The sequence below is a fragment of the Gallinula chloropus genome (assembly GCF_964237585.1).
Source record: "Gallinula chloropus genome assembly, chromosome: 1".
Lineage (NCBI taxonomy): Eukaryota > Metazoa > Chordata > Aves > Gruiformes > Rallidae > Gallinula > Gallinula chloropus.
The window spans coordinates 42,549,532-42,570,951 of NC_140085.1; the positions used below are offsets into that span (position 1 = coordinate 42,549,532).

At 41.5% G+C, this 21,420-nt stretch overlaps 1 protein-coding gene across 1 annotated transcript in view; it reads left to right on the top strand.

Annotated features, from left to right (window-relative positions):
* The window catches only part of CPED1 (cadherin like and PC-esterase domain containing 1), a gene marked incomplete at both ends in the record, with an annotated part of 147,890 nt that overhangs the window by 42,761 nt on the left and 83,709 nt on the right, over window positions 1-21,420 (top strand). The window contains 3 exons of the mRNA XM_084280067.1: window positions 6,102-6,258; window positions 7,727-7,895; window positions 20,606-20,748. Of these exons, the coding sequence (XP_084136193.1) occupies window positions 6,102-6,258; window positions 7,727-7,895; window positions 20,606-20,748 (469 nt within the window). The remainder of the gene's footprint in view (window positions 1-6,101; window positions 6,259-7,726; window positions 7,896-20,605; window positions 20,749-21,420) is intronic.

Here is a 21,420-nt window from a genome sequence, read left to right on the forward strand (position 1 = left end):
GGACAGATGGATATTGAACCTGCAGCAATGTGCACATCACAAATGAAGTTTATAACACGTTAAAACTGTCACAGGGGTGTTAAGTATGAAGCAAGAAATCGTATTCCTGTGAAACCAATGGAAATTTTGCCAGGACTTCACGGGGGGCCAGGATTGCCCCTAGTCTTCCTCACTTCCTTCAAATACTCAGCATCTGCTTTGAGTCTCGCAGCCACCCTTTTCTAAATGCATAGCTTATAAAATTGAGTGTTAGAGGTTCTCTCTCTTCCTTTAGCAACCTCAAGGCATAAAGTGTAAGCCATAGGAGAGTACTAATCTTTGTTTCAGAGTCTTTTCATCCAATAGGTCAAATGGATAACAGAGGCAATTAAATGGAATAGGCCTGCTTTCTGTGACAAGCCTGCAATGACCTCAAGGCATGTAGCGGCAGTGGTTCAACCGAAATCATCCATCCTCCAAAATCAACACTGAAAAATGAAAAAGAAAAAAAAATGCTCTTTTAATGCTCATTACTTTCATGGGTATGCACCTTAGAGCAGGTTGCTATACATCACTGAGCAAAAGGTACAACATAGTAGACTTTATTTTGATCAAAATCCCTTAGTCTTGGAGGTGCTTGGAAGTCTGCCTAAGATTCCATGAAAGCTTTTTAAGCATCTCCTGATGTGAAACAATCCTTGCAGCTGTTTAACACACCTTTCCAAACCTACAAAGGCTGGAAAATTGCCCAGCTGTAAATACCAGAAGAGGACCAGGTTGTAGCAATTCAATTTCCCTGGTCTGCTTCAAGAATAAACTTTGTGCTCCAGCATCCCTCACAAGTGGGACAGATGGCTGACCCCAGGACAGGATGCAATATGAAGTTCTTCTAGGTTGCTGACATGCCCTGTCAAAGAGCAAGCCCACAAAACCAGCAGAGAACCCGTTATCAGTCCTTCCTGAATATTTTTCTGCAGAAACTGCAGAGAAGCGATGTGAGGTGACTGTCATTCTGCTTTTTTCCTGTGTGAGAGAATGCAGGTTACTGTTAGAGACAGACTGCCATTCTAAAAATGTAGAAGAAGGTTTGGAGGGTTTCTATGCAGATGAAAAGTTTCCTGTATACTTTCAGGATTAATGCCCTTTCATGTTTTGAAGTGGTGTGTTTCCTGCTAAAAAGAAAAGCAAACGGATAAAGACTCTGCAGGTACAAACACACCGAGCTTACAACGTCCTTTATGGCAGAAATGAAGAATGTGCTGAGCTGAGGACAAAGCAGGGTACCTTAGTTGCGTTTCATCCCATGCCTCATGAAACAACCAGGAGGTCCCAAGGTGACCCAGTCACCCTTGAAATGTTTCTAACACATCTGACAGTTGATGGGCACTTTGGGAACAAAACAACCTTTTTCACAGAGGCAATAGTCTTAATCACTCCTTGCTCCATGTGTGAAGGGTGTAAAACATAGCCCGTCTTATCTCGGACAAGATAAAAACAATATAAAATTAACAAAGTCATTGTGCAACCCTCCCTGTAACAAGGAAGGATAATACAAAAGGAAGGACACAGAAGAGCACACATTCTTATTCATCTTCTGTTTCCTTTTCTTTCGGTTGGGCATTACTCTCTGGGTGTGACCAGGAGGGTATCCCTCTGAATTCCTTACCTTTGCAGCTCACCAGATGGTCACGTTAACCTAAAGGTCCCGTTTACCACCAGTCCCCAGGGCTGCAGCCGAGTCAACACTGACCTGGCTCTGCTCCAGGAAGTCTTAATTTGTCCAAACGTACTTCTAGCTATCAGCAAACCTTTTGCTCAGCCGCACACTGTAACTCTTTACATCAGCTATTCTTTACTGCACGTGGGTTTAATCTCATGTTACACTTCAGAACTCCCAGCCAAAGACAAGTAAATAGCTTGGGAGCTGGAGGTGGGGGGTGAGGGAGCAAGAAGTCATAGCTGTGTAAAATACTTGAAAGGCCTCCTTAGATGTCAGAGTAGCTGCTGCATTAAGTATCAGTTGTTGCTGTCAACTCATCTGTTTGACTCTGTGGTACTTTGAGAGATCGTAGCTGACAGTCCAATATCTACCACCGGTTCATGTGACAAAGAGGTGCTTAATATTTTTGATCTTGAGGTGTTGACTTGCTTTGGTGGATCTTGTACCTCCTTTTCACATGTGTTCCCCATCTGGTCCTATGCCTCAGATCTGTGTTTTACCTGTCGCTGTGGTTAGAGGGCTAATGTGTGAATTCAGCTGAGAACTTGCAGGGGCTTCCTTAGCCATCAAAATGGCATTGTGGGGAATGCCCTAGGCAGAAGGAAAGTGGTGCTGGTTGTGGATATTTTCAATGGTAACATTTCAGAGATGTCAGCATAAGTAACCTTCTTCAAGCCAGAATTCTGAGGAACTGAAGCATTTTTTCAAGTGAAAGCATGTACCTGGCCTTGCGTCCTTTGCTGGACACTCAATCATCAAAAGTGGCAGCAGCAAAAGGTACTTGGGACAAGGCCTGACTGCAGCTGCTCCTCAGGAAAAACAGCAGTTTGTGTAGCCTTTCAATTACTGCATAGCCACTCTAAAAAATGAAAATTATCTTTTCTAGTTTACTTTTTTTTTTTCCTTTTGCTCTTTAGAGTCTGATGTAAAAATTGCTGGTATTAAGATCTGGAGTTTTTAAAGAGAAATGTCATCTGGACATGACACCAGGATTTTAGGACTCTTTCTAAATTGGTTTCTCAAGCTGCCTAATATACTAACTAGTGAGCCTGCCTCACCTCTTCTATTAGAAAATGTTGATGTTTTTTATGTGCTTCAGAAAGACTATTTAATTAACAACAGCTTGTAGAGTGATTTTAAGATGGAAAAACATAGCAATTACTGCAAACAGTAGAGGATCTGCAGGCTAATTTTCATTGATGATAATGTTGATTAACAAATTTACAGCTTTAATAAACACTGTTACAGCTTTTGAGTGCAAGAGCAGGTGAAGAGTTGCCATGAGAACTGATGCAGCTGAGTGTGCTCCAGTTCAGCGCTACTGATGTCTCTTTATTATTATGATAATTGTATTCATTGATTACTAAGACTAGATTTCCTAAAGTAAGGGACTGTCACTCCCTCATTAACTCTGCCTCATGGTGTACATGCTGTGTGTCATCTCAAAGGAACAAGTCATGACAGACTCACTCCCCTTTCCCCTTCCTCCAGCACCTTGTGATGGGCTTTCACCCTGGTTGATGCTAACAAAATCCAACAGAGCTCCGTATGGCACCATACAAACAGGATGCTCTACAGCATGAGGAATGATTTACAAGCATTGCACCTTCTTTATACAGCACTCTGTATTTGCTTAACCTGCTCTTCTTAAAGTATTTCCTTTTTTTTTTTTTTTATGACAAGTCATTTTGCAGTGACTTAGGGCAATACTAAGGACATTCAGGAGAATTTCAGGATACTTCTTTTTCATCTGACCCTACCCAGGTCTTTTGTTTTGTCCAGCTCTAGTAAATGGTCCACTGGGTAGTGACAAATTAATTACCATCAAAGTAATAATTTCTATTTCCCTAAACCAGCTCAAACTCATTTAAAAGGGGCAAATATAGGTACAGACCTCATCTTCTTCTTTTCAAACTCTGCCTTGTGAGTTAATACCATATTAGTTACTTGTTGCCTTAGCAACACAATTAAAGCCATATTTTTAAAAGGAAAAAGCACTCTCTGGTTTCTGTTCAGTAACAAGCTGAACTGCCCTTTTCTTCTGTCCTGTTCTTGTTTCCAGTGAAATAGTGGCTTTCTTTTAAATAAGAAAATTATGTTTTGTCCATTTCCCTTTTCTGAACATTATGGTCATTTTAACTAAAATCATTGCTGAAAAATGCACACCTTTGACATAATTTGCCTTTCAGTTAATCAGCCTCAGCTGTCATTTAGTCCTTTGCATAGCTCTGTGTTAATGTTGTCACACACATATGGTCTAATGTGAAAGGCATGTGTGTTGTAGGGAGCTTGGTTTGGAAGCAAAGTTCTGCCTCCTTTCAGCTGTGTGCTGTAGCCATCAAGGTAGGACAACCTGTCTGTCTCTCATCTGCCCCCCTAGCCAGCAAGGAGGTAGCTTGAATTGTTGTCACAGGTTTCATTGAGTTTTGTGTGGCTTTGATCACACTCATGGGCAGGAGATCAGTATCTTGCTGTTTGATGGTCTAAGGGATGAGGTTTGAACTGTGATGGTGCTGGGCTGTTCCTGATGGATGTGCTATAGTTCCAAGACACAGGGGAACAGGACTTGGCTCCATAGCTCCATAGATAGTTGCAAAAACAGAGGGTTGTGTCTTGCCCTTTTAGCAGTCTGAAGATAAGTCAGAACAAGGTCTCTGAGGTCACCTGTGCACTGTGGAGGGCCTGTACGTGTCTTAATAATTCTGGTTCATGCCTGAACACTGAGGCTGTATGACCAGACTTTACACTCTGGGAATTATTTGCAGCTGCGAGTAAGTAGATCAGTTTTCTTGCACAGTCGGTAAAGAAACAGTCCCTTTCAGAGAGCAATTCAGAACCAATAGTTCCCTTCGTGCTCCAAGGATTGGTCTCTCTTTCTCTCTCTCTTTCACCTAAAGACAAAGCCTAAGAATACCGCAGGCACTTCAGTAACTAAAACACTGCACAAGAGTAGTTGCAGTGTGACCATTGCAAATTGCCACGGGGGAAACTGTCATTGTGAAATGCCATTGTGCCTTTACAAGGCAGATATGGGGAAAACAGCCCTTGATTTAGCAGATTTGTTCCCTGTGTGTATTCAGGAGGAAGAGTGCTAAATACATGACTTAACGGGAGTTTACTGGCTTATTTCTGTTACCGCTGCACAGCCAGGTAGGCAGACAGTAGCCTGCTTTGTCTCTGTACCATCAACAAACAGGTAGCCACAAAGTCCAAGTCAGCTATAACGCATAACAGAACAGGAATATGCCAATAAGAGTAAAATCTGAATGTGAGGAGCCTGGTTTTTATTAGTAAAGCCTTTAATCCTGCTAAAGGGTGCACACAAGGCAAAGGACCAGATTAATTTTATATCTCAGTTGAGTTTGGAAGGCTGAACTGAGCTGATCTGATGATCAGTTGATAAACACAGGTAATCGCAATGTCATTTTAACAGGTTCTGTATGAAAAGGATTAGCTCTTTTCTTTGAATGGCTGCTCAGAGCTCATCACCACGAATACAACTTCACTTTTATTTTTCATCTCATGTACCGAAGTCGAGAGTGCATGCTGTAAATGAGAAGCTATGCAAATACATTCATAACATTTGCACAGTGCAGTATGTAATTAAAAAGATAAGTAATAAGGTTTGGGAATAATGTGAACAGCTTGACTTTTCCCTGACTATTACTTAAGAACTTGAAATGTGAGGCGTGTTAGAGTTAATGAAAACCACCCTGCATTAAATAATGACATAACGTAAGGGCTCAGTGCCTTTTTATCAGCACAGTAAAAGCAGACAACACATACCACCCGTTGACTGATCTCACATCACAATATTTTGATTACTATTAGTAGTCACATGCCTCAGTAATCATGAAGACTCTGATACATCAGTCCTGCTCCCACTGTGTTCAGTGGCAGAACTGAGCCTCCCATAGATTTCAGTAACTGCAAAATGTAGCCTTAAATGGTGAACCTAGAAACAAGTGTATGTGGTTATTTACTGAGCTGTCTGTGCAATTACAGTGGCAAAGTCCCTTGGTCTTTAGTCAAATAAATTTCTTATCCCCATTAATTGTAATTAGAGCTATGTGAGAAACAAAGTTTCGGTATTCTGTGTTTAGAAATGAAGGATTTCTGTTTAGAAGAAGGGAGCACAGGATGCTTTTTGTATGCAGCACTTGTGCACTCACCTATAAAGCATGAGTTGCAGCCAAGCCTCTGAGCTCGCAGCTGGAAAGGTGGTGCTTGGTGGGCATAAAGCTCTCCACTAGCAGATCCAAAAAGGATTATAGTCTCAGCATTCGTTGTTTCACATTTTAGGCTGATGCTACCTATTGTGTTTTACATATCTTTAGCAGCTGGAGTCAAACGCTGCTTTCAATGCTCTACTGACCCTCTCATCCTCTTGGTACTTTTCCAGACCTTCAGCTCCCCATCATCACCCCAGAGTGCTCCGGCCGGCCTGGGCTGCCAAGGGGCAGCGACTCAAGCAACGTGTCCCAGGGCAGCGAGAGCACTGGCAGGACGCGTACGGCCCATCCGCGGTACTGGTGGAAGCAGAGCAGGAGCGCAGAGCTGTAAGCAAACGACACCCCACCCTCAGAAACCACGAGTGCTTCACTGTGCTTTTAGTTGGGAGTCAGGGACACAGAAGGTGACAAGAAGGGAGACGGCAGCAGGTGGAGCGCTCGGATGTGTTGCGTCTCTCTTGCACTTGTGTGATGTTTGTTTCTGTACCAGCTCAGCTTGAACGTTTTGTGTGTGAGCAGCTAACTCTTTATGTTAAGGGTGTTGAAACACCTGGACAGGTAAATACAGACCCAGAGATACCCTTGGATATTTAGGTCTCATATCAGGTGAGCTATTTCTTGCTTCCATCTCTGATTCACCCGTAGTACAAACACCCCTGTGTAGTCCTTTGCTCACATACTCTCCCTTAAGTGAAGAACTAAGAAATACTCGAGGACTGGTGGTTGGGAGTGCTGGTTCCTATGTTACAGCATCTCACAAATTCTATGCTCTGAGACCCTACCATTCTGCAGAGGGGAGAAAAAGGTCTCTTTAATATAGATATTATTAGAGTCCCTTAACAGATAGCAAAATTGAGGTCTGCAAAGGCCACGTATTGCCAAAGATTACACAGAAATGGGAGGAGAGCCCTGTGTCTTTTCCCAGTAATCAGTCTTAGAGACACATAATTTGTTTAATCATCTTCTCACTGCATTTGCTACTCAGAGATTTTAACAGGCAGAATAATAACCACATTTGTGAATACCCCAAAGTATAGCTCAGATTTTCCCAAGTAATAAGCTTTTAAATAGCAGGTTTATTTCCTTGGGTTTCTTGGGGTTTTTTTTCCTGTCCTGTTTCTAAGGCCATCTTTTTTGTATGGACTATGGGAGCCATAGACCAGTATCTAGAGAGCCGTGTCACTTCCTGGACAAACTTAGCTTGCATAATTATTTTATGTTTAGCTGATTTATTATGGGTTATTTCTAGGTGTCGTTGTCACTCAGAATACTTGGAATCATAGTTCATGGCTTTCATTAGGAAAGGCATGCAGTACCACATGTTTCTGTCCCTACATTACATCCAAGAAAGTGCTAACAGGCTTTCTGTAGTTCAGGGGTTTTTTTTCTCCAAATTCACTACAAACCTGCATTAAATTTGGGTACCTTGTCTATGCATTTCTGTTATTTAAGAGGCTTGTATCTCTTTAATGTTTTTACCTTCACTCTGAGTGTCCTGGGTTTGCAAAAATTACAACATGCCCACAATGCATTTACCCATAAGTACCCTCAAGTATAACTCCTTCCTAACACAGTTACTTTCTGTATAGGGAAATTCAGATTTTAAAGTACTGAAATCAATAAAGAGACTTTGTTCCAGCCTGATTGGTTTTACCTACTATGTTGTTTAGCTTGGCAGGGGGGAAAGGCTAATTTCCTATTTCTACTTATTTCACTATTTCATTATTTTCTTAAAGCTCATTTTCCCCATTTTCAAAATCATTTATTAATGCTGTATATTCTCATTACTTTCTAGAAATCAGGTATCAGCTTCACCAGACCACAAGGACATCCTTAAAGCTCAAGACTTTTCTGTCATCATCAAAGCATATGTGCTTGTGACATCCTTAACCCCTCTGCGGGCATTCATTCATTCAACTGCCACTGTCTGGCATCCACCCAAGAAGAAGCATTTTTCCGTAAAGGTAAAACATTTCATTTCCTAGTTTTTCCCTTTCTCAGGCAAAGTAGCTAGACAGAAAACTGGGTAATATCTTTTTACTTTTTTACCCCTTCCTTATTTACAAACCTCACTGACACATGGATGTTTTCCTGACGTGCAGCTTTCATTTCTCAGAATGAGTGGGGTTTGATTCGTGAAGGAGCGTAGAGTTGCCCCATGCAATGATGTTATCAAGGGCCCAGGGATTTGCTTGCTTTCAGAGCCCAGTTTTATTGGTGACATTTGACAGCAGTTGCAAGACTTTCTCTTAAAGCACAGCAGTGGGGGTGCTGTCATGTAGTGATGTCTTCTGCCCAGATATCGACAGTGTTGTAAAAAAGGAAAGTAAATATTTAAAATGGTTTGTTTAGTTTTCCTTCTTTAGATGCAGTAAAACAGAATGGAGGAGGGCCAGAGCACTTTTAAATAAGGGGAAGGAAGTATACCATGGAGGGGGTGAGCCTTCCATGGTGTCTAGGTTTTATGAAGAAGGATGTTTTGCATGTGCCTTAATTGGGTTAACTCTGGGCATCCCCAAGTGCCTGGAGACAACCCTCTCTCTCCACATCTAGTTTGCCCAGCAACACTGTGGGTTTCCAAACAAGCCTTCCCATCCCTTTGTTCTGTCACTAAGGAACTGTGCTTGCAACATGGCAGCTCTTTGTGAAGGAACTACTTTGAAAGGATTCCTTTTAAAGGAATAAGGTCACACAGTAGCAGTGATTTCTTGAGGTCACATGGATCAGCTCCCCCAGTAGCTGTCTGGGTACACTCTTTGTTCCTGTAGCCCTTTTGGGGCAGGAGCAAGTCTTGGCTTTGGATGGGTCTGAGTGTTGTGGTGTCACTGTCAGGACTTTTGATGATGCCAGCCATTTGGTATGCTCTACGTTTTTAGCTCTGTCAAAGTGAAGTGCCTAGTTTAAGATCATTATCTAAGTCTAGTTATTTGACAGACAGACACCTCCAGCAAACAAATCATCCTACCCAGTTTAGACTCTAATTTTGGAGTGAGATGAGTTTCCTGCTAAAAGTGTCAGCTTCCTTCCATGGGCTATGGTATTCTTAGGGAACATGCCAAATTCTAGACTGCCAAAATTTGGTGAGATGAACCTGTTTCTCTTTCTTTTCCCTCTCCGGAGCTATGGAAGACTACAAAGTTGTATTATTTTGCCATCTATTGTCATGTAGGAAGGCTAATGGTCACTCGTGTTCAAACCTTAGGGTTTGGATTTGGTTTATGTGTATTAAAATAGCACAATATCCAGCAACATCACTACTGCAATTAAAGTAGGGACCGCTTTAACGACTAGTAGTCATTAGTGATTGTGATATGGCTCAGTAAAACAATTCCCACCGGGGAAGTCTGCTGAATGGGGTGCCAGCCACCATTTACAGAGTACTTTGGCAGCTGAAGAAGCAATAAAAATGACAGATAGAAGCACCAGCACATCTACTGTAGTTCCAATCTGGATACGACTGCTGTGGTGTTACATCTTCCACAGCTTTAGGCAGATTTTTCAAAATGGCATGAAATAAACAAAAAATAGGCACCACAGAAAGCACATCTGTAGTGAGGTATAGATCAAAATGCAAAATAACGAAGTTATGGAAATTGGGGTGTATAAGGCTGTCTCACAGGATAAAAAATGTGTCCTACAAAGAACCTGGGAAGAGTCAGGGAGTCTCCAGGAGAAGTGAGACACTAGGAATTCATGGAGTGACCAGCAAGCACTGCTGGGGCAGTCATAGAGAGGCTTCTGTTCTTGGTGCAGAGGCATCAGGCAGGAGATAATCAGAAAAAAGATAGATAGAAAGCAATACCTGGGAGAAAGTTTGAATTCAATTGCTGATGCCCTTTGACACGAGATTACATCAGGTTTCTCATAAAAGTCATGGAGCCGTCACTTATTGCCAGGGGGACATACAATGCCAGCAGAGTGATCTCCTCTCCCAAAGCAGCCAATGAAGCTACATGTATTTCCACCAGTTAAAGAACCTGATTGAGAAAGCTCCTAAGTTTTCACTTCCTGCCAACTTTACTGTGTAGGAGGGAAACTTTTTTGTTAAGTTGGGAAGCTCCAACCTGTCAATAGTCAAGAATGACAGAAAGGATCTCTAAGACCCATTCAGCTGATTGACAGAATATCTCTTGGTGTCATTGGGGATTGAACATGTCTATAGAGGAATGTTTGGTCTGCAAAAATCTGCTAGTGTTTGATGTGTTTTTCCCCAAAAGCAGCTGACTGGTTTGTTGGGGTTTTTTTTAGTGAAGGTGAGAATAATTTAAGCCTGCTGCATTGCCATCAGGGATGTGCTGCTTTCAGCAATGCTGCACAGTAATGCAGAGACCTCCTTGGTGCACACAGGCCTTTGGTCAGCAAATTTTCCCAAACCAGTATAATCAAACTATTGATGAGAAACTGTTTCACAGTTGTGGTTACAACATTGCTATCAGAAACTCAGTGTGTTAAGTTTAAAATTTGATCCTCTATGTACAATAACTCTTTATGGTTGCTAGGAGTAACCAGAATGTGGTCTAGTATGAAGGAGAGATTTTTAGGAAGCCTGAAGATGGGGGTACCAGGTGATGTCAAATGACTAAGAGAAACTGTGTAAAGAAAAACTTGAGGTTTAATGAATTAAATAATACTGCATTCCTCACTGCCTGTTAGTAAACTGTTACAAATGATTTTTAGAACTCTGATTTACTAATCCTCGTCATAGCAGCAAGGCTTCAGAATGACTCCTTGGATAAGCATTGGCCAAATGGCAGTTCAGGAAGAGTTCAAGTGTGTTTTGCTCACCAGCTGGCGGGTTTTTCTCTGGATAATACATATTTTAGTATCGGAAAGGAAAGGAAGCTAATCCTGCAATGACATGAGGATTCTGTGTGTAGTCACGGAGTGACACAAGTGTGACTCTACATGTGGGCCCTGGCTGGGAAGACGCAAGAATGCAGGGGAGAGAATGGCTTTCTGCCACCCAAATGTTTTGATTTGAGACTTGCGTAACAGCAATTGAGGAAATTTGGAAACCCCTTGTTTAGACCATCTGTGCTTTGAAAAATTAATAATCAAATAGAGGCTTTCTATTTTGCACATGGTACCTATTAAGGGATGGGTCTCTGTCAATGTATGCAGTAATTCTCTTTGTGACAATCTACATGATGCTTGTGTTTTGAGCAGAAGGCTGGCCTCTGAAAAATTTACTGTTTTATGGAAGCTGGTGTGCGAAACTGACATTTATGATTAATTATCTCGAGGTTTAACACGCTGTGAAGTGCTTCCTTTGCCCCACCATTAACTTTTCCCCACCTGGCCCCAGTTCTTAACAAAGCATGCACTTTCATAGACGTCAGCACTGCCACGTCCCACATCACCTGGAAGGCTCTCCTGTCCTGTCAGCGGCACTGCACAGCCCCCGTTCTGGTTCACCGTCCCTTCACTCATCCAAAATAGACAGTCAGGTGTCTCCTGGATTTGAATTCCTCGACTGGTGTACTTGCATAACCCTTGATACCCTCGGCTGAAACTATGCTCTTAAGTGATTTTCCAGTTGTGCAGTGAAGTAAACATAATTTATCAAAGCAGTTTTGCTGTTAAGCTTGCTGTGGTGTAAATCCCGGTAACTATCACAGAAATTCTCCCTCTGTGTATTAAGCATATGGAAAATTGAGTAAAGAGAAACTTTATTTTTTCTTTTATACTTAATATATATGCAAATAAAACCGGACTCTCACCTACACAGGAAAAACATCTCTATAATATGACGTGGAGGTCTGGTTTGGAGCCGCTCGCTGTGAAAATTAGGTTGCAGTATTGCCCTCAAGTGGCCAGTTTTGATACTAGTTCAAGTAATAACCACAGATATTTAACGAGAAATAGGATGCAAACATCCATGCAGATAAAGAGCAAAATGCTTACAAACAGCAGAAGGGGTCAGGATTTTCCCCTTTTGTTTTTGAATTCCATTTTCTTGCCCTCTCCCTTAGTGGGAGCAAACACAGAAGAAAATTACCATTGGCTCTTAATCAATTAGATGGCAGGATTTTTTGGGGGGAATGGAATTCGTTTTGTTCATTAGGCTCTGTAAGAATTTAGTATCTGCATTTCACTGTTCTTGAAAGTAGCCTGTGTAGAGAAGCAAATGCTGTAATACTCCTCTTCCTGGGAGGCACAGCAAAACATAAACACCGTCTCTGTTTTATGTCCTCACAGCATCTAGAGCCAAGAGATCATTTCTCTTTTCACTGATAGAAGAACGAAAGTCTGTCTAGACTGGGCGACATCAAAAACATGCTTAGTCTGACATTTTGTTTCTGGCAATAGCCAGACAAGAACGTGCCATGAAACTGTGTAACAGGGCAAGCACAAAATGTCACTCAGGCAGACTAAAGCTATTTCTGGTAACCTGCAAGGTAAGACACATGAAATTGGATGCAGGATATATATCTTTGTTTAATAAACTCCAGTGGACTTTCACACCATGCAATTCTCTACTAGATTTTTTTATCCATTAATGTTTTGGTTTTTTTTCTTTTCCCCAACATCTTGCAGCAGTGAGAATCTACAATTTTAACGTGTTGCCTGAGAAAGAATGTTTGCTTTAAAACTTCTACCTGATCACTTAATTTCATATCCCTAGTTCTTATCTTGAGAGAAAGCATAACTAATCATTACTTCTTTACCTTCTTAGTGTCTGCCAGTCTGTCGTGCACTGCACAAATGACGTTAAAATTCTTCCTGGAGTTCTTTTGGGCACTTCTCATTTTGAACATCCCAGTTTAGCTAGTAGAAGCTCTACACTGATTATTCTCCATAATATGGATATGCCATAATAAAGTCTTTACACTGATATCTAAGCTTGTAGCTCTCTCCTTTTCTCCTAGACAACAGACCCTCTCATTCTGGCTATTCAATGCAGGCAGTTCTGTCAGCATCCCTTTCTGTGGCTCCCAGCTTTCCCAGACATACCTGCCATCATCCTGATTCTTCTTTTCACCTTTCTTCTTTTGCTTTCCAGCTTTTCTTAGTCAAGTTGAGCCACTTTTGCTTTTCACAGAGAGATGGGAAATGCTGTTGGTAAATCACCTTTACTTTTCCACTGGGTCATTGCTGGGTTAGGAAAGCATTCTTAGTTCAGTCAAAGGACCTAATTTAGTGGTTGCTGAAGCTGGTGAGTGCTTTTTTGTCTTTGGACTCAGTCTTGAGAGCAAGGATCTTTAGATGAAACCTTTCTCAGATGCCCTTTTCTCTTCCATGTACATAGTTATAAAAGTGTTAAGGGACAGCAGCTTCTTTTGTCCTGAGCTATTAAATAACATCTTTTTCAAAAATCTGATGTAAAGAAAAAAATATCTGTAAGTAGGAAATCTACTGTATAAAATAGCTCCACAGTACCATGGCTTCCCACTTCATTGTTTGCCATGTTAGAGAGGATGAGAAAAGGCACATGATAACAATAAATCACGGGTGGAATAAGCAGACCTACCTAAGGCTAATATTATAACCTTACAGAAAGTTACTGCACCTTTTTCTCTGTGATGCTTTCTGGAACTGTTGATTTCATTATGGGTACATCTTTCTCCCATCACGTGTCTTATGACTATATGCTGTGATCAGTGGAGAGGATAGCAGTCAATATAGGAAATAACTTCATATGTTTTTTCTTAAGTTCTATGTGGAATCAGTCTGTATTCTTGCACACACTTTAGATATTTAGATACCTGCATACATAAAGTGAAAGAGAATCTTGGTGGTGGATAAAAAAGTATTTTTGTAAGTACAAATGACTACTTACATCCAAGAGTATTTGGTCTTGGTGTAGAAATTTCACCAAATATAGATCCAGAAAGAAGAAGGAATGTACAAAAAATGAACTGAGAGTATAGAGCCTATACTAGAAGTTATCAGAGACTGACAGAACTGATTTATGTGAAAAAATCCTCAGCTATTTTCAAGGTGAGACAATTCAAGTCTTTTGAGACCCTGCAAATCCAGTTGATCAGGAAGACTGCAGCATTTCTGATGAATACCAGAACAATCTGGAGAGGACACCCTTCATTACTTCAAAAAGGGTCATTTCTTGAAAACAAAGGTCATGCTTTGCTTCCTCAGATATAAACCTTGCTCTCAGAGATGATCCTGATAACTTTGCCTACCATCTAGTTTTGAAAGCTGCAGCTAGGAACCAGCAACATCCTTCCAAAATGTATTCATACAAATGCAGCAAAGTATGATGCACCAAATTTAAAAAGTAAACTTCAAAATTACACTGAATTACTCACTGCCCCACATGGCCTCTTCTCTCTCCTTGCCTCTTGGGTAAGTTTAGAGCTCAGCTACACCTCCAAAAGTGAGGTATTATTGCAGGAAAAAATGGATGAGCCCACATTGTTTAAGCAAAACCAGGATAGAAGTGGCTAATTGAAGACATGTAATTAACTGGCTACCAGTAATAATAACGCACTCACTGTCAATTTCACTAACACCTCAGGTAAACCATGATACCAGGTACTTCAAAATGGTAATAAACATTGCAAATTTCTAAACATCTTTCTACAAATACCCTCTGAAGCTGTAGTTCACACTCACCCACGTTTACCCAGACCCTATCTCGCAGGCAGTATGGGGTACAAACACAACCCCACTCTCCTGGGACACAGCTTCCCTTCTTGCATGCACCTCTGCTTAGAGAAGTGGGGGCTCCAGCTCTGCCTGTATCCATGTAGGATCCAGTCCCATCCTTTCACTCTAGTATTCCCTGCAGCCTAGGCAGAAGCTGTGATGCCAACAGGCTAACCTCTGGCAGTGCCTGGCCAGGTTTTGACTGCTCCTGTTTCCACCCCAAAGTCTCTCCCCAGCCCCCTTTGCTGCAAACTTTCATGCTGCTTGCTTTCCCAAGCTGACTCCTTCCATGTTTCAAAAGTCACTTTGCAGTTTCCTGGTTACTGTTTAACCTTGCTGATGGTCGCCTTCCTCTTTATCATGATAAGTTTGGACAAACACCCTCCCAGACAGGTTCTGTATATTCCAGGCACACAGGTTTTATTGTCCGTGGATGGGCTGTGCGAGCGCTCCGGTGGTATATCTCCTAGCTGTCTCCCCTGTCTCATTTAGATTCCCTGTACAGTCACTGGAGGAACAGAGCAGTTTTAGATTGCAATTAATGTCACCATTTGGAGATGTCTACCTTAGGGTGGCATAAATCATCTTCTTGAAGCATCTGTGTTCTGCAGGGAGGTATAAAGGGAACCCAGACATTCAGCACATACATTTAGCTGTGTAGTCTTGTAGGGTGGAATTCGTCTGCAGATCGTGACACCTGAGGGAATTGCCTTCACATGAGCTGGGCCTCTGAACACCAATCACAATCAACAGAAAGATAATCAGTGCAGTGAAGGTGGGCATTTTAAGTTTGCCTTTACTGCCTTTCTTAAGGCTAGTGGAGGAAAATCTCTCCGGTCTTTTCTGGAGGGAAGACTGTGGTAGGACTGAGCCGGAAGGTAATCCCAGAAGGGTTTCTACAGGTTAGGGGTTTTTTTATTACAGTAAAGTTAATTTATACCTTCTGTGGAGTGTTGATATGCAACACCCAGCACACACAGTATCTGACTGGGTCGGCTGCTTCACAATGAACTCCAAACAGGCCCCTTAAAACAAGGGGTGGAGGTAGAAGGGGCTGGGAGATGGCTGTCAAAATCAATTTATACTCTTCCACAAGGAAATCCTTGGTTGACAATTCAGCTCGTTGCCCCAGGCTGCCCCAGGCTGCCCTAGCATCTCTCCTAATTTGCAGAAAAATTGGCAAATCCTCTCAAGAGAATTACTTCAGTCACCATAGGATCCAGTCCTATGGAGGGCACACACTCTTCCACTTTCCTCCAGTGACCATGAGTCTGTGCATGAAGCTTGCAAATTGGAATTCCTTTGTCAATTAAATTGCATTTTTTCAGGGTGTCAGACCTTTAACTGATGGTTCAATGTATTTTTGAGGAGCCAAGGGGGTCTATGTCACTGAGATCATAAACCTTATTTTAATTGCTGCAGATTTTAAACAGAGGCTGTCAAAGCAGGTAGAGAAAATGCAGTGTAAAATTAGGATTGAGTTAGCCAAATCTTTTTTTTTCCCAGTGGTGTATCCTAAAGCAAAAGTTGTTGTCAGTGAGCTAAAAGTCAGTGAGTAAATATTAATCTTAAGGATATTTCTAGTTTGTTCTGCCTTTAAAGAAAATGTGTGCTTGATCCATGTAATTTGACTACATTTACACACTTTCTGAAAGGCATTACATAAATATGTGGAACATAATTCCAACTCTATGCATCCAGCATGTGGATGAATGGCTTCAAGCTCTTGAGAAGTCAAGTGATTCTGTGTACAATGATGGCATTGTACAAAATATTTGTGCATGTTTGCATTAAGTTTTACAGCGTACTAAAATTTAAGCCCTATTCCTCTGCTTAAAAATTTGCCAGCCAGAGGTCAGCTTTGACCCAGACTAAATTCCCATGATTGCCACCAATTTTTCCCATTCTGTTCTCTTTTTCAATGCTGCTTTTAATCACACTTAACCAATGATGAGATTGAATCTTGCTGGACATGTAGTCTGTTTCCTCTGAAGGTGGGAGAACAAGCATCAGTGGTGATCATCTGAAGTAACCTTCAACTCAGTGACTTCAATATTTTGCAGTTGAACCCAGATATTTTTAGAACTGTATTGAGCATGCTCAGATGAACTAAGGTTGCCATAGGCTTTCACAATTTATCATCCCTAATCCATATACTCTCCATCTTCCCTACCAGTTGCTGAGAATCCTGTAGAATCCATAGGAGTCAAACCCAACCTGAAATGGCTTAAATAGGGTTTTTTTTTTCATCAGTTGTAATTTAACCTGAAGTATCTCTATTGGTCCTGAAACAGGCTGACTAAATGTTTATTTTCAGGCATTGGCTTAGAATAAACATTGTCCTAAAACCTGATATCCCTCAATGAGGACCTGTTGAGCATGATTTCTTTTCTAGTCTGGCTGAGAAGGGCTGTAGCTAAAGTGTGGTTCCTTGGAGAAGCCAGTTTTATTTTCACGCCTGTGGTGTTGGAAACAATTTGCTCTTATAGCCAACAGCATGCTGTGAGTGCAAATAGGGTAAATCAGCCTGTTTTTCATCAGTTCTGACTAGAAATATATTCACTGTGTATTCTTTGTGTTGAGGTGCTTAGGGATTGATTTATGGCGAGGAACAGATGAGCTAATGGGGCTTTTTCTGTCCTGCTTTCCCTTCCTTCCAGTAATCCTCACCTCTTCTAGGAAAATTCTACAGCTCCTTATCTCCCCTGTGCAGGAAAACAACACAGCTTCTCGCTTAGCCCCTCAATACCCACTGCAGATTTAGGAAACTAGAGAAAAGGTGCAAGCTAGTGTAGCAGGAATGTGAGTGATGTATGAAATCTGGCAGAAGCTCTGAAAATAGTTGTCAAAGTCAGCTGAAGATCTACTCTGTAAACCCATCTTGGTGACATGAGTCTTCATTTTCATTTTTTCTATTTCACAGCAACAGTTTAATTAACTGGTTTTGCCCTGAACAAGGAACTGGAGTGGGATGATTTCACTCAGAGAGGAACATAAATCAAAACTTATTTGAAAAATGCACAACTTCTTGTTCTTAATCTTTGTACTGCTCTGTAGGAGAAATGCAGCGTTGGTGATCTTAGATGTTGGGAAGCACAGACTTCCTCTCAGCCTGTTGTGGCAATGGAATGGAGTGTGATCTGAGGATTTGCATGATCTCTTTCTAAATAGAAGTTCTGGGGCTCTTTTGCCTTAGACACTCGTGGGATTGCAGTCCACATGGAAAACTTTTTACACATAAAAATACAGTGTGGTGTAATTCAAGATTCCAACATGATGTGAATATCCAAAGGGCGGAGTTGAGGCTATATGTGAAACCTTTACTTTGCAATGTCCTGACAGTCAGAGGTTTAATTTTATAACTTGAGTCATGGACACTGTTGTCATTTATTTCCTACAGGCATTTCAAATAGCTTTATTGGAAATAGGAGAGAATCCTGGGCATTGCAAGCCTTCAGACCAGGTCTGTGCATGGGACACATTTCTTTTAGTCAGTAAAGCCTGGGAAGGGAACCACTCAGTAGAGTATAAGCAGAGGTGATAAGAACAGGAAGATAGGCAAACCAATTTCCTACCCAACAGCCATCTGCCAGCACAACGGAACAGAGTTACTGGAATTGAAAAGAGCTAAAAGCAAAGGAGGATCAGCATTAGCTGCCTACTTGAATATTTCCCATGACTGGCTGTAGGCAATGATACAGTATTTTTTTTTAAAGGAAAAGTGGAAAAAGCTTATTTCATTTAACTGAAATATGCTGCCTGAAGGAACTGAAATCCATTCATCCATGCTGGTGCAGGCCGCTGTGCTTGGCAGTATTCATGCTCACACAGGCAGGCTCCAACACTGTCTAGAAACTTCTGTGGACTAGAGTACACAAAAGTGTGTTGTAAGGAAATCTGATGTCAGCATGGTGAATGCATCATAATACATCATCAGTAACTAGCAGTGTACCCCAGGAGTCTCTACTGGCTCAATTACTGTTCAACAGCATCATTAAACGTCTGGGTGATGGGAGGAGTGTGTCCACTAATGACACAAAACCTGTAGAAGTGGCTGATACACCACAGGGTTGTGCTGCCATCTGGAGGGACCTCAGCAGGCTGGAGAAATGGGCTCTTGAGAACCTCACACAGTTCGACCTGAGGAAGAGCAAGGTCCTGCCCTTGGGAAGGAACAGCCCCTGGTACCAGTACATGTTGGGGACTGACCAGTCAGAAGGCAGTTTTGCAGAAAAGGACCACGGGTTGGACACCAAGTTGACCATAAACAAGTGATGTGTCTTTGTGGCAAAGAAGAACAATGTTTTCTGTGGCTATGTTAGGAGGAGTGTTGCCAGCAGGTTCAGGGAGGTGATCTTTCCCCTCTACTCAGCACCAGGGAGTGTTGTGTCCAGTCCTGGACTCCCAATACAAGAAGCCTGTGGACCATGATTTAAGGGACTGGAACTTCTCACATATAAGGAAAGGCTGCGAAAGCTGGGACTGTTGAACCTGAGAAGAGAAGGCATCTCCTCAATCCATATGAATATCTGAATGGAGGCTGTAAAGAAGCTGGAGCAAGGCTCGTTTCAGTGGTTCCCAGTGTCAAGACAAGAGGCAATGGGCACATACTGAAAGACAAAAGGTTCTGTCTGAACTTCAAGAAACACTTTTCTGTGAGGGTGACTGAGCACTGGAGCAGGTTGCCCAGGAAAGTGGTGGAGTCTCCATTGTTGGAGGTATTCGAAAACAGTCTGGACATCATAGGCCTTTGTACCTGGTCCTAGGTGGCCATTTTTGAGCAGGGGTTTGGACAAGATGGCCTCCTGAGGTCTCTGCCAAAGTCAGCTATTCTGTATGTCAACCATACAGTGATTCTGTAATCATGCTTTAGACCAAAAATATCACAGTAAGCCTCATTTGCAGGCTTCTTTTGAAGACCAAGCTTTGTTAACCTGTCTGCAATGAATACTTGATCATGACTGTAGCCAAAGGCAACTAGAGAGGTGCTGACCACATCAGTCCCCTGTGGAGTTGTCTACAGAAGACTCCCCAGTTCAATCATAAAATCATCAAATATCCTTAATTGGAAGGAACCCATAAGGATGATCGAGTCCAACTCCTGGCTCCACACAGGGCCAGCCAGGTCAGAGCACGGGACTGAGAAAGAGGGGCATGTAGGGTGATAAAGAAAATATATAATTGCATTTCTAAGTCAATTTATTAGAGCATTTCCTAGAAATAATCAATACCAATGCAAAACATGTTCTGTGTATAATTCAAGTGCTTTGTCTCTACCAAACTAATAGTTTTACACAGTTCAGGCATCGATTGGGTTTTGTGCAATGTGACAATGTGGTTCAAAGACAGCCCATTTCTCAGCAGAAAGAACTCTGATGCAACGAAACCTGGCCATGTCCCTCTCATCACAGGGGCTCTGTGTCACTCCAGTTCTGTTTTGTTGAGACACTGTGTGAAATGGTGAGACAGGAAAATTCTCATGAGTGATGAAAGAAAGCAAGAGGACAGTGTTAGGCAAGCCAGAGGATACATCACTGGGGCAGGATTCACGAGTCTAAAGTCCTCAGGATGTGCCAGTGTCCAGGCAAAACACAGGCAGGCTGTGGTGGCTGATAATTTTTTCAACATCTCTCTTCTATACTCTATTTAAAGCTTGTTAACCTGGGATAAGGGTTTGTAGTCAAGGTAGCCCTTGTCACAGTATGTTAATGAGAGAAAAGGCACATTACTTTGAGTGTGCAGTTGCCTCCTGCTGAAGAAATAAGTATTTGTGGTTTCTGTTGCCTAGAACCAGTTGACAGCAAAAGTTTCATCAAAGTAAGCTTAGACTGTGAGCAATGCTTTTTAAAACCATTAATAGAGAGTTTGTTTCCAATATAGTGAAAAATGAGTCCTCTTCCACTAGTGTGCTGTACAGAGCTTATCATGCCTCGTTTCTTTATTGTGCAAATGAATAAGAACTGAAGTTTACATTCTAAGGCAATTTTTACTTCTATCAGCCTTTTAATTTATGATCTTAAGCACTGATTTACAGTTACCATTAAAAAATGTGTAATCTCTTTCACAGCTGCAGAGTTTTTTTGAGATATTCTTCAAAAGCAGTTCTCCCCAACAAGCGTTGAACAACATGAAGGAAGCTATAAGCAAACTTCTGCTTATAACTGAGGTCTTCAGTGAATCATCTGCCTCAGGACCAAATTATTTCAATCAGTAAGTGACTCAGAGTAGTCATTGCTATGTTATTGTCAAGATAGCTCCTTGGAAAATCACAAAACTATAGAGGATACATGACTCCTAAAATAACTCCTAAAATAACCAAATCCCCTCTATTTCTTATTTCCTTATAGAATAAAGTGAGGATGCACTGCATTTAGGGGGTAAAACTCTTCAGTATCCACAGATGTCTTCTGACGAAGTGTTTCAGGCAGTACAAATGAACAGAAATCCCTCACAATTGGTCTAGTCCTAACATATATAAAAACATATTCCCATCAGTAAGCCCTCTGTCCTATGTCAAATATTGAAAGTTAGAGTAGGCCGGGTGGTTCAGAGCTGGTTTCAGTGGGCAGTCTGAACAAGAACAAGAACACTTCATGAAATGTGCCTTGTGAAATACACCCAGGCAGTGACAGTCATTTTTTCTGTGGGTGTTAAATCATTGTAACGGTTTCTATTTGAGTGTCACAGCGCTTCCGTGTAAATCAACATTTCCTGAGTAATATTTTTATTAATTAAGATTAATATTTATTCCGTATATGTTATATAGATGTCACATCCCTGATGTTTTTATGATAAATAGTAAATAAGTATGTATTACATTTGTATGTTTTATAAAACTATTTGAGAACCCAGGTGTTTTAGTAGCAGCAATATAAAGCTGAT